Source organism: Lepidothrix coronata, unplaced genomic scaffold (assembly GCF_001604755.1).
Source record: "Lepidothrix coronata isolate B3197 unplaced genomic scaffold, Lepidothrix_coronata-1.0 Scaffold29, whole genome shotgun sequence".
NCBI classification, from domain to species: domain Eukaryota; kingdom Metazoa; phylum Chordata; class Aves; order Passeriformes; family Pipridae; genus Lepidothrix; species Lepidothrix coronata.
Genome location: NW_016690209.1, coordinates 1161622 through 1175426, shown reverse-complemented (window position 1 = coordinate 1175426; position 13805 = coordinate 1161622). Strand labels below are relative to the sequence as shown.

General features: G+C 38.0%; 1 protein-coding gene across 2 annotated transcripts in view; it reads right to left on the bottom strand.

Annotated features, from left to right (window-relative positions):
* Positions 1 to 13805, bottom strand: part of FXR1 (FMR1 autosomal homolog 1) — a 32958-nt gene that overhangs the window by 9141 nt on the left and 10012 nt on the right. For both annotated transcript variants that reach the window (XM_017810624.1, XM_017810623.1), the window contains exons 3-10: positions 11299 to 11392; positions 10182 to 10253; positions 7875 to 8023; positions 7319 to 7412; positions 6341 to 6457; positions 6071 to 6241; positions 3041 to 3119; positions 523 to 632 (exon numbers count right to left, since the gene is read on the bottom strand). In XM_017810624.1, the coding sequence (XP_017666113.1) occupies positions 523 to 632; positions 3041 to 3119; positions 6071 to 6241; positions 6341 to 6457; positions 7319 to 7412; positions 7875 to 8023; positions 10182 to 10253; positions 11299 to 11392 (886 nt within the window). The remainder of the gene's footprint in view (positions 1 to 522; positions 633 to 3040; positions 3120 to 6070; positions 6242 to 6340; positions 6458 to 7318; positions 7413 to 7874; positions 8024 to 10181; positions 10254 to 11298; positions 11393 to 13805) is intronic.

Here is a 13805-nt window from a genome sequence, read left to right as displayed (position 1 = left end):
AACTGAGCCTTGGGCTGCAAAGACAAACTAATCCCAGCTCAGACTGGGGTTAGGGGAGGAGCTTCAGACTGTGCAGCTTTCCCAACAACCTATTCTGGCAGTTGAGGAAACCTGACATACAGAGTTTATATTCCCCCATGCAACACATGCTCCACGTGTTTATCACAGTAGCTGTGTAGAAGTATCCACAGTTTACCAAGAAGTGTCCAGTGGTTCATTAAAACAACTTTATAAGATTAAGCAGCTTTAGAAGATTTTATCTTATGATCTCATTTATTTAAAATATGTGGACACTATTAACACTATCAATCCAAATTAGTTATGTAGGTAAAGTACACACAGGAGAAAGATTTAAAAAAAGCCTTACTTCAGCAGCAAAAAACCTTCCTTGAATTGCTTTATATAAAATTTACTGCAAGATGCCAGCTTAAAAATAGTGCTCTCTACAGCCACAGGTTTTGAAATAAAAACTGGTTTTAAAAATAAAAACTTAATCATAGCAAAAAAGAATAAAGTACTCACATCTTCACGGGGCAGCTTATTTTCATTGTCTCCTTCAATTCTCACCCTGACGACTCCAGACTTGTCTACAATCTCCTGAATCACTTTTCCATTTTTTCCAATAACTTTTCCTTCAGAGGGCAAGAATAGTTAATTTTGCTCCTGTCTGCAGAATATTTTAACATGTTTCTGGATATTTTAAGTTATGTGTAACAAACCCCAAATACCCCACACTGTGCCAGAGAAAAGAGGAGAAAATTTCCAAAATTAAACTCTCTCTATATATATACACACAGAGTGACAAGTAGTGGTGAAGATCACCACTACACAGAAGCTTAAAATAGAACTAGACCAAGAGTAAAATGGCACAAGAGCTTTGCAAATGCTTATTAACATTTATGTATCAAAATTATTTGGACCCCCTGATTCCACATATACCCTCATTCAATCTTTCCTGACATTGTGACAGGCTTATACATTTGTTGGGAGCCTCTTAAGAAGAAGTAAAATAATATGTAATTATTTTCTGAAAGTTAATTTTGCCTTTACAACAGACTTGTGTATTACCAGTGCTTCCCATGTTACCTTTAAAATATTTGAGATCACGCATGGGATCTAAACCAAAAGGTTCTTCAGAACTCATATGTTTAAAATCTCAAAAAAAGTGACTCTTTCACTCCCTTATTAAAAGACTTTAGCTCCTCCTTAAAATAAACTTATATGAAAATGTTTCTTCACCCCAGCTACAGATACCCGGTGCTTAAAAACAGACAGGTTTAAATTACGAGAAAAGGAAGGTGAAACAATTCAAAAAATGGGTAACAGCCAGAACTGTGTGACAAAATACTCCATTAAGGAATGTTCTTTCCAGCAAATATCAACATGATACAAAGTAAATTGCAAAAAGCATTAAAAATTGTTTCTCTTCCTCAACAGTTCAAACAGCTCAGCAGGTTTGGGGTTTTATCTTTTTGCCTTAAAAAAATATGTTACAGCTTATCATTCTGTATCCCTACAGTTCCATTTTGCACAGCGATCTTGTTACTACTGCTAAAATAAGCCACACACATTATATATGTTTTACTATGGATAATGGTCAGCCAGTATTTGGGAGAAACTCCTCGCTGCCAAGGCACCTCAGTGGATGGAGCTGGCAATTCAGTATCTGGCACAGAAAGGAATGCACGGGCACAGCACAATGTTCTTCGAGTCACTGATGAGCACTACACTTCTTTTAACCTGTCTTCATCAAGTGTAGCTGAATACCTGCTTACATGTGTTCCCACAGGTGATTTGGGCCTTTGTCATAAATTGGCACTGTCATTGTTTAAAAGCAGCGTTTTCAATTAAACACACTGCAATGACTAGTGCCCTCATTCCTACATGGAATAGTGAACCTCCCCAAAACCCCAAGTTGTAAAGCATTAGATTTAATGAAGTTCCTTAGTTTAATTAGGTTTGCTGAACGAGACTGCAAAAAAAAATATATTCATGTACAAACTAACAATTAATTTGTTGAATGTTGAAATGAACTTCCACATGAAGTAGATAAGAGAACCATCAAGCTGCATCAGATACACAATTTGCAGAAGTCCTATTAAAAAATCCCCACCAAACAAACAAAAAAACCATTATACCTTAACCTGCTCAAGTTCTAAAATCTTGAAAGTCTATGTTTTAGGAGTTTGTACATGAATTATTTAAATTACATTGCTATAATATGCAAGCTCCAGACCCCAAACCACAGGAGGTTAAAGCCCAGGTTTTAATTTCTCCTCTGGATAATTCAAGCTGGTGTTGAATCAGGTACAACACCTGCACCCTTAACAGTGCCTTCATGCCCACACTGCCCACAGGCTGGTCATGTGGAGCAGGGAACTGCCAGACTTGAGTAAAAAGCAGGCTAAAGGAAGTAGAATGAGGGAAAGGGAAAAAAGTCCCCTGTGAAAGACGTTTGTCTCTCTTGAAGGGGAGCACAATTAACCTCACCTTTAGGTGACTTTTAATACAGAAGCTACCAGAATAAGCATTTTTTAAGCTTTAAGAAACTACACCTTCATAAAGCTGAAACATGGAAAAATGTCTCTATCAGACTGAGGATGAGACTACTGAGCACTGCTGATCTATAAAGGCGCTCATCACCACTTAAACACCTCTGATAAACCTCAGCCCAGGAGGGAGCAGTAACAGGAGCATTGTCTTGTGTCATTCTTGTAACTCAGCTGCAGTATTTCCATATTCAATTTTGGAATTTAGTTTCTGCACTTTGAAGCAGTGAATTTAGTAAAGCGTATTTTTTTACTAGAATCTGAACTTCAAATATTACCATTTACTACAAGTCTAAAATCCTGACAAAGTATTACTTAACAACAATATATCCAATTTCATAATTCCCTGATACATATAGTTTTAAAAGATTAATCACTTTCTACTTAGAGAGAGAAGTCGAATATTGTACTGGCAACTAAATCCTCTTTGCAGAGTCATGCTGATTAGGCTCCCTTTCCCCAAGTTTTCATGTTTTAGCAGTATTACATACCAACAAGATTTCTGGGAACTTGAATAAAATCCTCCACAAATTCCAAGTAACTTCTGGCCTTTTTTACTGCTTCGGCAGTCTGGAAATGAATTTTAAAAAATGGAGTTTATTTGTAAATATAGCATGCTAAAAACAAAGCCTTTTAGCAACAGCTGCAATTCTTCCAAACAAACTTATTTTCAAAAAGAGAGGAACAGAGACAAGCCTATTCTAGTTTTGAACTAAATGATAAATAATTGAATGCCCAGAGACAAAATTCAGTAGAAAAGCAAAGCCTCAGTAATTAGTAAAACATATTTTTCCATGTTGAAATAACATTTTAAGAGGTTGTAAGATAATAAAATGGATGCCTCATCCCTGGGAGTGTTCAAGGCCAGGCTGGACAGGGCTTTGAGCAAACACTGTGATATTACAACCAGGGCTCTCTCCTTCCAAAATGCTGGTTTCTGACCAGTTCACCTACAAGGTCTTCCAAGGTAGGACAGCAGCTCTAGTTACTGGGGAGAACTCCCGTAAAGGTTCTCTCACAATTTTATTATTAAATGACAGAAATCACCTGAGTTAATTGAAGCTACACAGATGCTGAAGAAACCAGGCTTCAATCTAGCAACAGCAGAAGTGTAGAATTAAAGAAAGAATATCAGCATCTAGTCAGCCAGGACACTTCTGAGAACAATTTCCATTTTACGCTAACATCGCAGCCCTTTCATCTGACATTTTTTAGGCAACACAAAACATAAGAGTACCACCAGCTCTGCAATCTTTCAATCAAATCAGGGAAATCCTAGAAGAATAAAAAAATGTATAAACCTCTACTTCTGGCAGAGGTCAAAATGATAGCAAAAGAAATATGGGCAAATTGGATTTCAAAATAATGAAAGCAGCGATCAAGCACTGGCAAGAGATGAACAGGAAGCCATTGTGGAGAGCAGAGGTTATGCTGCATCCTCAAGGCAACTGCTCAAATGATACAAACTTAAATTAGCGAGTTTTCACCTTCAATGAACTCTAGAAACAGGAGACAATTAACCAGAGTTCCTGCCTCAGGTATGTTTATCAATTCTTTTCCAAATAAAGGTGAAGTAACACGAAGTGAATGCATTTACAGGAAAACATATAACTGCCAGAGCTGGAGCTCTCCAGTGCACCCACATGCCTCTATCTACACTCTGCCATGAGCACTCAGGATTTGTATGTGAGTACAACCTGTCTGACTCATCCACACCCCAACATGAGAGCACATAAAGCTGGTTCAAACAATGCATTCTCAGTTCACTGTAGTGGAACATGGATTAAAGACCTCAAAGGATTCCAGTTGCTAGCAACTACCTTTGCTAACTCTGAATTACATTCTACACGTCCACCCATGCTCTGGTTACTTCATCCAGCAGCCCATACAATGAAGACACGTCCATGTTACTGTACAGTCTGTACAGGCATCACAAGATGTTCAGACAACCAGGAAAGGGTCTTGCAACCAAAATGATCTTCACCAGACAGGGATAAAAGAATGAACAGCATCCCATACAGTTTAACTTACTTCTATCCATAGAGATCTCCAATATTCTTCAAAATTTATCTTCCTGTTTCTTTCCTCAAAGAGTTTGGCACTGAGCAACACTGAAGTTTTATTTGTATGCAAAACATCCACTGTGGGGAAACCCTCAGACCCCAACTGCTATGTCAATGACACTGGTTCACTACTGCCCCACATCTCAGCCTAAAATTGTCTGCCTGTGCACTCAGCCATTGGGGCCTGGCTGCTTGCCCACTTCAGCTGAAAAGAAGGCAAAAAGAATAGGCAAGTACACCCAGACGCTGAAACCCTTATCATCAGAATATTTAAGCTGCCTGGCATTTTTAGAAGCAGTTATCACTTCCAGCAAGGACAGGCCTGGATGTGTCTAAAGGCATTTTTATTTAGGGGGCATCTGGTATTTATAATCATTGCTGTGCACCTCTGTAAGAGGCTGGTGACAGTTGTAACCTTTCCACAAGTTCCCGCATCACATCATTCACATGAAAGAGATCAAAACTGGAATACACTAGACATTCCACTGCCTTTAAACTTGTCCAATTCTTCTTCAGGAACTGAGACACAATTTACTGGTAGTGGCAGATCAGAGAAGGATCTGTTGTCATCCTGATCCCCTGGAAGCATTTAAGGTATCCAAAAAACACAACACAGAACTTCAGAGGTACTGAAGAGTACAGGAGTTCGACCTCCTCCACAGGATCAACTTCATCTGACTGTTGGATCACAACCAACTTCTACTCCTGACATAGATGGAGCAGAATTCAAGACCTCAGATGCCTGAAACAGCAGACAACCACAGATTTCTAAAAGTGTTAACATCAGAGACTCAGTGAGTGGCACCTGCAGAGTTGGTAATGTGAGATAAAATCCCTCAAAATATGTTCTGACAGGGCCTTGGTGACAGTGGCATCTTTTACACTACCCATCTGCTTCCTGAATGGATCACCATTTTGGTCCAAAGACCAGCTGCATTTCAAGGCTATTGTGAGATTTAGAAGAGTCACACAAACGGAATTAACTTGGAGCAAACCATGGTTTTGCCAATGCCGGCACTAAATTGCCAAAATAAAAGGGTTAGAAGCAGCAGATATACCTGGTTACCTCAGAGGATCAGACAGCACAGAGCAAAACACACATGAACTAGAAGGGGAGGAGGGGAAGAACCAACAATGTCCAAAGGAGAAAAAAAAAAAAAAAATCCATGATCAAGTAAAATTGTAGCAAATGATGCTTCTCTTAGGTTGAACCAAGATACATAGTGCAGTTACAGACTGTACATCAGCACACAGAGTGATGAGGAGAGAACACATTCGATGCAACAAAGGCTTGCTTTTCAAATACAGGTGGTGGAAGTTGCCATAGCGTGAACATGCACACAGACACTCAGGACTGTTCAGATGTTTTCAGTTCTTAATTCTGGGTACAGCTCTCACCACTCTAAAAGCAGATAGAGAGTGAAATGCTCCAAAGATTCATATAAAGTTTCCCCTTACCTCTCCATAGATTCTGAAAGTACCGGTATCCTCCTCAAGTTCAATGGTAGTAACTCCTGGAACCTTTCTGGCTTGTTGGATGTTACTGCCATGTGTTCCTATAGCAAGTCCCATTAAATCTTCTCTGACTACAAACTCCTCGTGAAATGCTGCAGCAAGCTGCTTTGTGCACTGAAGGGAAAACAAAGGAAGACTCATCCACATGCACTCAGTGTAACGTGCCACTGTGAGCTCAGTTTCAAGCAACAAGAATCCTGAGCCATGAGTTACCTCCAAGTGTTTTGTAGCTTCTTCATTTCTCGACATGAGCATAAGTTTGGTGCGAATGCTGCGCAAATGCATGTCACTCAGAATGTTCACTCTCTTCACTGTTGCTTCACTGGCAGACTACAAAACAGAAGGAACATGAAGTTTAGTTTTTTTTAAGCAAATCCACATTTAAAGGATAAATCAGGAACCTACTGAAACTAAGTCATGAGCATGATCTCAATTTCCAGACCTTACATGAACATGGTTCTTCCTCAAAACAAAGCACAAGAAATTCAACACCAACAACAATTATCTCTTCTCACTCACAGCATGTTTCACATTAAAGGTTTTGCTGCTGAATAAACACAGTAACTCTTTCTTGTTGACGTTGCCCAGACAAACAAATTAAATATCTTTCTACCATATACATGCTTGCCACTCACTGTCTGAATGACAAAGCTAAGGAAATAATCAAGGACATACAATTCTGCGGAGTGAGGTTCAAGTGGATAATGGAATCATGAAGAGAAACTAATTCTGGGGCAAGTTTATGTAGTGAGAGAAAACCATCACAGAAGAATCTAAGTGAACAACTCCTTAATGGCTACACTGAACTGGTGCAGTTCTCCACGTGGAAACCCAGCTGCGGGTCAAACTGCACAGTGTAATACAGCACAGGGGGAAAGCTACTGCTCCAGAGTGGAGTGAGCTGGAGTTACCTCCAAGACACCTGCTAAAATCAGTGAACTGGCACTCAGCTGAGAATGACAAAAGTCATAAAAACAATGACACTGAAAGCTGCTCCTAAATTTAGGTTGTATACAGTGCAGGACTACAATCAAAGACTAAATTTAAATACACCTGCTTACACTAAATCTCTCACAATTTGTATAGCTTGACAAGTTAAACCATTCTCCATACACACACAGCTGGCTGTACACTTCCCATAAACAATATACTGAGAATTCATGCAAAATTTACATAGAAATAATTACTTACCAATATTATTAGTTGAGCAGTTTCAGCATGATAAAAAATTCGACATGCTCCCACAGCTTTCTTGAAATCTTTATGTGCATTTTCATTAGCACACCTAAGGAAACAAGATGAGTGTTATTTCAACAAGCTGCATCAAAACCGAACATGTAAAAACATGATAAGATCCAAGAATGTCTCAGTAGTTTATGGCAAAGACTGTTGAGAAACAGGGAAGTTCCCATTCTTTTTAACATGGTTCCAGAGCTTGTCTCTCTGTGGGTTCTATGCCATCATGGTTATCTGGCAAGTCTCAGTAACAGCCCCACTGTGAAGTGCATCACCTGTACAGGCACAAAACAAGACCCAAAGTTCCTATCTCAGAACTTGCCTTTTGTCCCCACCCCAAAAGCTCAGCAGGGATCCCACTCAGCAGTTTCTAAACCAGCTACTGCAGCCACAGCCACCCTTAAGGTTCCTCACGGACCTGCAAACTGGCCTCTAAAATACAAGCCAAGTGGGTTTTTTCTCTGCCTCCTCTAAGTAAATGCCTTAATAAAAAGTGTGCAGAGCTACTCACGCATCTCTGAGGTCTTCTGGAACATCCACTGTGCACTTGAAAAAGGTGTTCTTTTTGACAGTCTTATTCTGATTCACAGGTCGGAGTCGTTCATACGTGACGATTTCATTGTAAGTGGCATCACAAGCAGCATATTCAATGACATAGAACTAGGGAAGAATTTTTTTTTTAAAAAATGGTAACTTCAGTAAGGATCAACAGAGATACAGTAACATTAACAGCATCTCCAAGGAAGCACCAAATATGAATATATAGACAAGAACATAAATCTAAGTTGATACAGTTTCTACACTAATGAGCCTGGCCATATTTCAGCACCTCTCTGACTCCCAAGTGAAGTCAGAGCACTGTTATCAGCAAACCTTCAGTTCCCCACAGCAGCATATTGGATTCATTTTCCCATACCCATCCCTCTTTCAAATATCATCATCAGTTCAGTTGAAGTTCCAAAATTCGAAATGCTTACTGGAACTGTAATTCTAAGTAATACCTAACAGAGAATCTTCCTTCACAGAAACATCTACTCTGCAACACTTTAAAACAAACAAGCAAGGCAAATCTACTGATTCAATGGGCAAATTACCTGTGAATCATGTAAGATCAAAAGGCAAACAAAAATTAAATCTCTTTTTGACACATACTACGCCAAATTTAGGAAGGCAAGAGAACTAAGAAGATTTAACAGTTACCAATAATCTACTCCTACACTTCCACCCAACACATGCAAGTATAGAGAAGCTTGTGCACAGTATCCCTGAAGCCTAACTCTGTGCCAGGGATGCAGCCTTCTCCTCCCCTCCCACCTGTATGCAACTTAGGAGTGCAGCAGTACATTCTCTTCCTCTCTCGGAACTGTTTTTGTATCTGTTTTAGTCAACACACACAACTTATTTAAGTATCCAGAAAAAGTAAACACAACGATTGTGACACTTTTCCACATGCTATTTTCCAGTTTCAAGGTTTTTTTAGCTTAAGAATCATCCTAATCACATAAGGCTGCTTTGAAACATATAAAAAACCAAGTAACGATAATGAAAATAAAACACTCAACAGACAACTAAATTTAAGAGATCTATCACTATACACTCTAAAAACTTTAATCCTATAGTTAAAGACAATTCTGAATATCAGAACAATCACAAAGCAAACTATCATTAGACACATGGGTTGTTTCTAAATTTCACATTTATACTTAGAGGAAGAAATCTGAATGTGGAACCATGGCAAAGACTGTGCAAAAAAGCTGAGCTGTGAGGTTCTTTTGGGGGACAATTCCATAAAATAATTAATTTGACAATCCTATATAAAGACACTAGTCATCTGAGGGTTTAAGAATTGGATAAAAATAAAATTAAAATCAGAATTAAAAAAATTGCTTTCATGACTTTTTCTGAAAATAAGCAGCACAGCAAGGTAACTTGATAGCAAAATTTCACATTTCTGTGACATGTAAGAGAGGCATATGAGTCCCAAAAGATAAACTATCATTTGAATCACCTTGCCTCCTTTTATCTTGTTTTCTTAACACGCTGCTTATCCACAAGGATCAAGACACAGAATCTTCCTTTGATACCCATGTACCACCATTTGTCCTTACAGAGCTCAACAGAAGTTGCTATTTGTTAACAGTTTTTAAACAGTATTAGAAATTGGGCAATTATTTTTTCTGAGCATCGTTTCCTTTGGTTTTAGGAACTTGATACGGTAGAAGTATCGAAACACAGGACTCTTCCTATTACGAAGTTGAATTCTCTTGTCATATCACAAAATACAGCTTTTTTATTTGACCATGTCAAATACTGACACAGCTCTATACACTGCAGTGTCTGGATCTGCAAGTTACTAGGCAGTTGCAACTAACCATTTATTTACAGTAAAATAAACTTAACATATGTAAAAATAAAACAACCACGGTCCTTTCACTACACTCAGTAAAAACATACACAGAAAAAACAACCCACGGCAACACACAGCAATAGCTCAGCATGCTTAACTTATGGAGTATAAACAGATTTTAACCACAGGTGTTTGACTTAATTTTTAGCACTAAGTTCAATTCACAAAGCAGGTTTGTTTTAAGTCACAATTCTCCAAGCAATTAAACTACTCTGCTGTAAGGACACAACCCTCTGCAGTACAGTGCAACATGGGTCATTTCAAAGTGCTCTCAACTTATAGTTCTCTTTTGTCATGTTTTTGTATTTGCAGTACTTTATTTAGAGGGTTTTTTTTCATGACAAATAACCTTCTATTTACTGTATTTAATGTGACGCCATGAAATCAATAGGTTTTAAAATAATCCTTTACCTCTCCTTTCATCATTCGAACTTTTGCCAGCCACCAGCCACAAGGTTCTTGGTCATTTGCCCTGGAATAAACCTGAAAATGAAAGTCGTAAGAAACACTGAAAGTGCATACAAACATAATTCACTTACCTGCATGTATAATGAAGTAAGAATTTTTCTGATTTTCATTAAAATGGAATACTATTCTACACAGAAGTAATTTTTGTGTAAATTATCCAGTCACATGCTTCTTGCACTCCATGGACTGTGAACAGATTTCCTTTGCATATATTACTGACAATTCAATAGAAATTTCTAAAGGGAGATAAAATCTTGGCTAAACACTTCTTCATGGGCAATTCCTCAGTAAATTCAAACATTGTATTCCCATTGGAAGTTCACACACAGAATAAGTCCATAATTCAGATTTCTGTTTTGTCCTTGGCTTACTTGATATATCAAGGACTAGTGAAATGAAGCAAGTCATCACATGACTGCATATTCCATATTAAACAAATGCTACCAAGTTAATGTAAGATCAAATACAGAATAGACAGCTCTTGAAACTCACTTTCCTCATTTTCTGCAAGTTTTATTTACTCCTTATATACTTCTGACAGGCTAAAGTCATTTGCAAGTAGACTAAACAAATTTTACAATAGCAAATAAATACTGCAATGAGCTGGAAAGAGAATACGCACCTTTTGATTTCTTGGTTTAATACATCACTTCTAATTAACACTGTCTCTCTGCAGGAACAGTGTAATTCACACAATTCCCTATCAGATTGTAACAGATACTTCAACTAGGTTAAAACTCTTGTTATTGGAGGAGCTTTATTACATCTTTTTATCAAAACATTTCCAACACTTCCATTCGAGGTCAAAAATGAAAACTGCCTAGTTTTAGTTCCAGAATTAAAACCTTCTCAGCTCTTTTAAGTTTTAGACTTTGAAAAGCTTCCACTGGTAGTTTTGTGGAAAAACTGAAATGTCACAGCTTCACTAAAGTTCTAATAAATCACTTCTAGAGACATGCTCCATTTCACACCTTCACCTTGGTCAGGCACTTACAATCATCACATTGCCTTGAATGGACAACCAGTTACAACTCAGGACAGGTCATGAGGATACACTCACCTCCACCTCATCTCCTTCACCAATTTCTTTTTTGATGTCAGGGGGTGGTGGTAATCTGACTTCATTAAAGGGCACCTGGCGCTCTGGTTGCCAACTGAAAGTTGAAGAGGCATTAAATATTATTTTTCTACTGTTTTCTTCATTTTAATTTTAGAACTCTGAGTTTTAACTCATTTTTTCCATACAAGCAATTCTGTTTCCTTGTTGCTAGAAAGCATATCTTATAAGTAAAGGAACAAAACAATCATGCCAAGACAAAAGTATATCTGGGAAGATATTTAATGACAAGATTTTTAAATTAACTGAAAAATTTAACTTGACTGGGCTCACTAATGGCTTTCACAAAACCCCAAGGAAAGATTATCAGATGATGTACGTAACATTTCTACTGTTCAAGTCATAGAGCCGTTATACAGATGTAAGCTCTGCTTTGCAGTCCACCAAGCAACCACGGGGTTCATCCATTTCTCCACCTCATATTTAACATTTCAACTTCTTACCACCAAAGTTTTAAGTATTCCAGGAAAATCTGACTGATCTTTAACAAAACTTCATATTTCTACCTGCAAACTTGCTGACACTCCCCAATGTCTGGTAAACGGATTCAAATCAAAACATATCTTTATATCTGCTTATTAATACCAATCATTTCTCAGTATATAAAATTAAATTTTACCTTCTTGTACAGAAAGGATATTTATTTTACTATGGTTGGCTCTACAAAGCATTTTACTTGTAGAAGTGTGTATTTTCAGTGCATTTTATGAAGACTACTGGAGCAATTCATATCCTTTTTTTCCTGAAATTCCTTTTCCTTCTACTCAGTAAATCTATAGAATACCATCAGCTGTTCCTCACTCTTTCAGGCAGAAACCTAACTGAAGGCTTTGGCTGCTTCAAACTCCAATGAGTCTCTATGAAACTGCACCTCAAGATCCAATTTTCTATCTTATACAGTAATAAAAGTTTCCAGTTCCTGAAACTTCTGCATTCGTTCTTTGCTTTCTTACTCTCCAAAAATGTCTCTTAATTATGTATTGCTGCGGCCACAAACTCATTGTCAGCAGTCTGTGCTAGCACACCTAACTTTGGGAACCTTACAATAACTGTAGATAAAGGCTGGATAACAACGGCAGAAAATGCAAGTGACGGTTTAGACTGCCTATTGCAGAATAGATGTGTTTATTTAGTTAGTGATGATCACTATCACAACAGTGAGAGGACAGGACACTTGCCAACTTCACTTCTACTAAAGCTCTTACGAACTCAGTAAAAAGCATAAGAACTGACCAGGTTTACATTACAGAGTAAGGTGACTAGAACTGTGTACACACTTCCTCATCAGACCTACTTTTAGGCAACAGAACACCCTACATATGTTGTAGCCCATCCTTTTTGGAACATGGTTGCTGCTGCCAGACCTTCTGTAAAACACATGGATAACATGGATACTAAATAGTAGAAATGTGTTTGCTAACAATTACACCCCTGCTGTGAACCACTGGCACTTCCTTTATCTGGTTTCTGACACGAAAGTAAATACTTTGAAAGCAAAGTAATTGCTTTTCTTTAAAAAGTAATATGGATGTTGAATATGAAATTGAAGATTTGTCACATCTCCTCAGACCACGGATAGGACAAAGGACCCAATTTCTCTTCATTTGTTGGGTTTTGTGGTGGAGTATGAAAACCCAGGAGATGGTAACAGCTCCCATAACCACCTCAGTGCTAGTACAAATTACAGTTGCCAAGTCATCTTCCAACTCTTTTCATAAAAGAAGGACTAGAAAACAGGTTAAAAGGAAACAAAGATTGGACTTCACAGAGTAAACCCCAGGATTACTTCCCCCCCCGCCAGGATTTCTTTTTACACACATGTATATATGTATACACAGACATACAGACATCCCACACCCTGGGATTATGTAACCAGGATTATAAACATTGTTTATAAAGACAAACTTGCACACTCCCTAGCATTACCTTTATTATCAGCAATCTCTCTTGAAGAAAGGCTCAAAGACTAATCTACAGGTTAGAGCTGGCAGAGTTTAGTAACAATTTTTACATCAAAAGCTGACACATTTTATAGGATCTCCACCTAGTAACTGGAAGGGAAACAGGAAAGAGGATGTAGCTCACAGAATATTTTGAATTAGCACTGGAATCTCCCAGGTAATCCATGGTGTTATCAGTCTGAACACTGAACAACAGGTACCCATTTGTACTTTACCATCCCATGGATTATCCTTGGCTTGCCCCTACAAGTCCCCAGCAGCATGGCTGTGTTTATATGTTAAATGAAGAGGGCCTCATGGATAATTCTTTTTCAAGATTTACTTCCAGATTTGCACGCTTTTCTACTCAAAAGCAATAGGTCTTTTGACTGGATATATAAATGTATTTATTTTCCTAATAGTTAAAAAAGAATCACCATAAGGACATTTCTGTTTTTCTCTGGTGGAGAACACTGATCATTATTCCTCAGATCAGACATACACAGAATT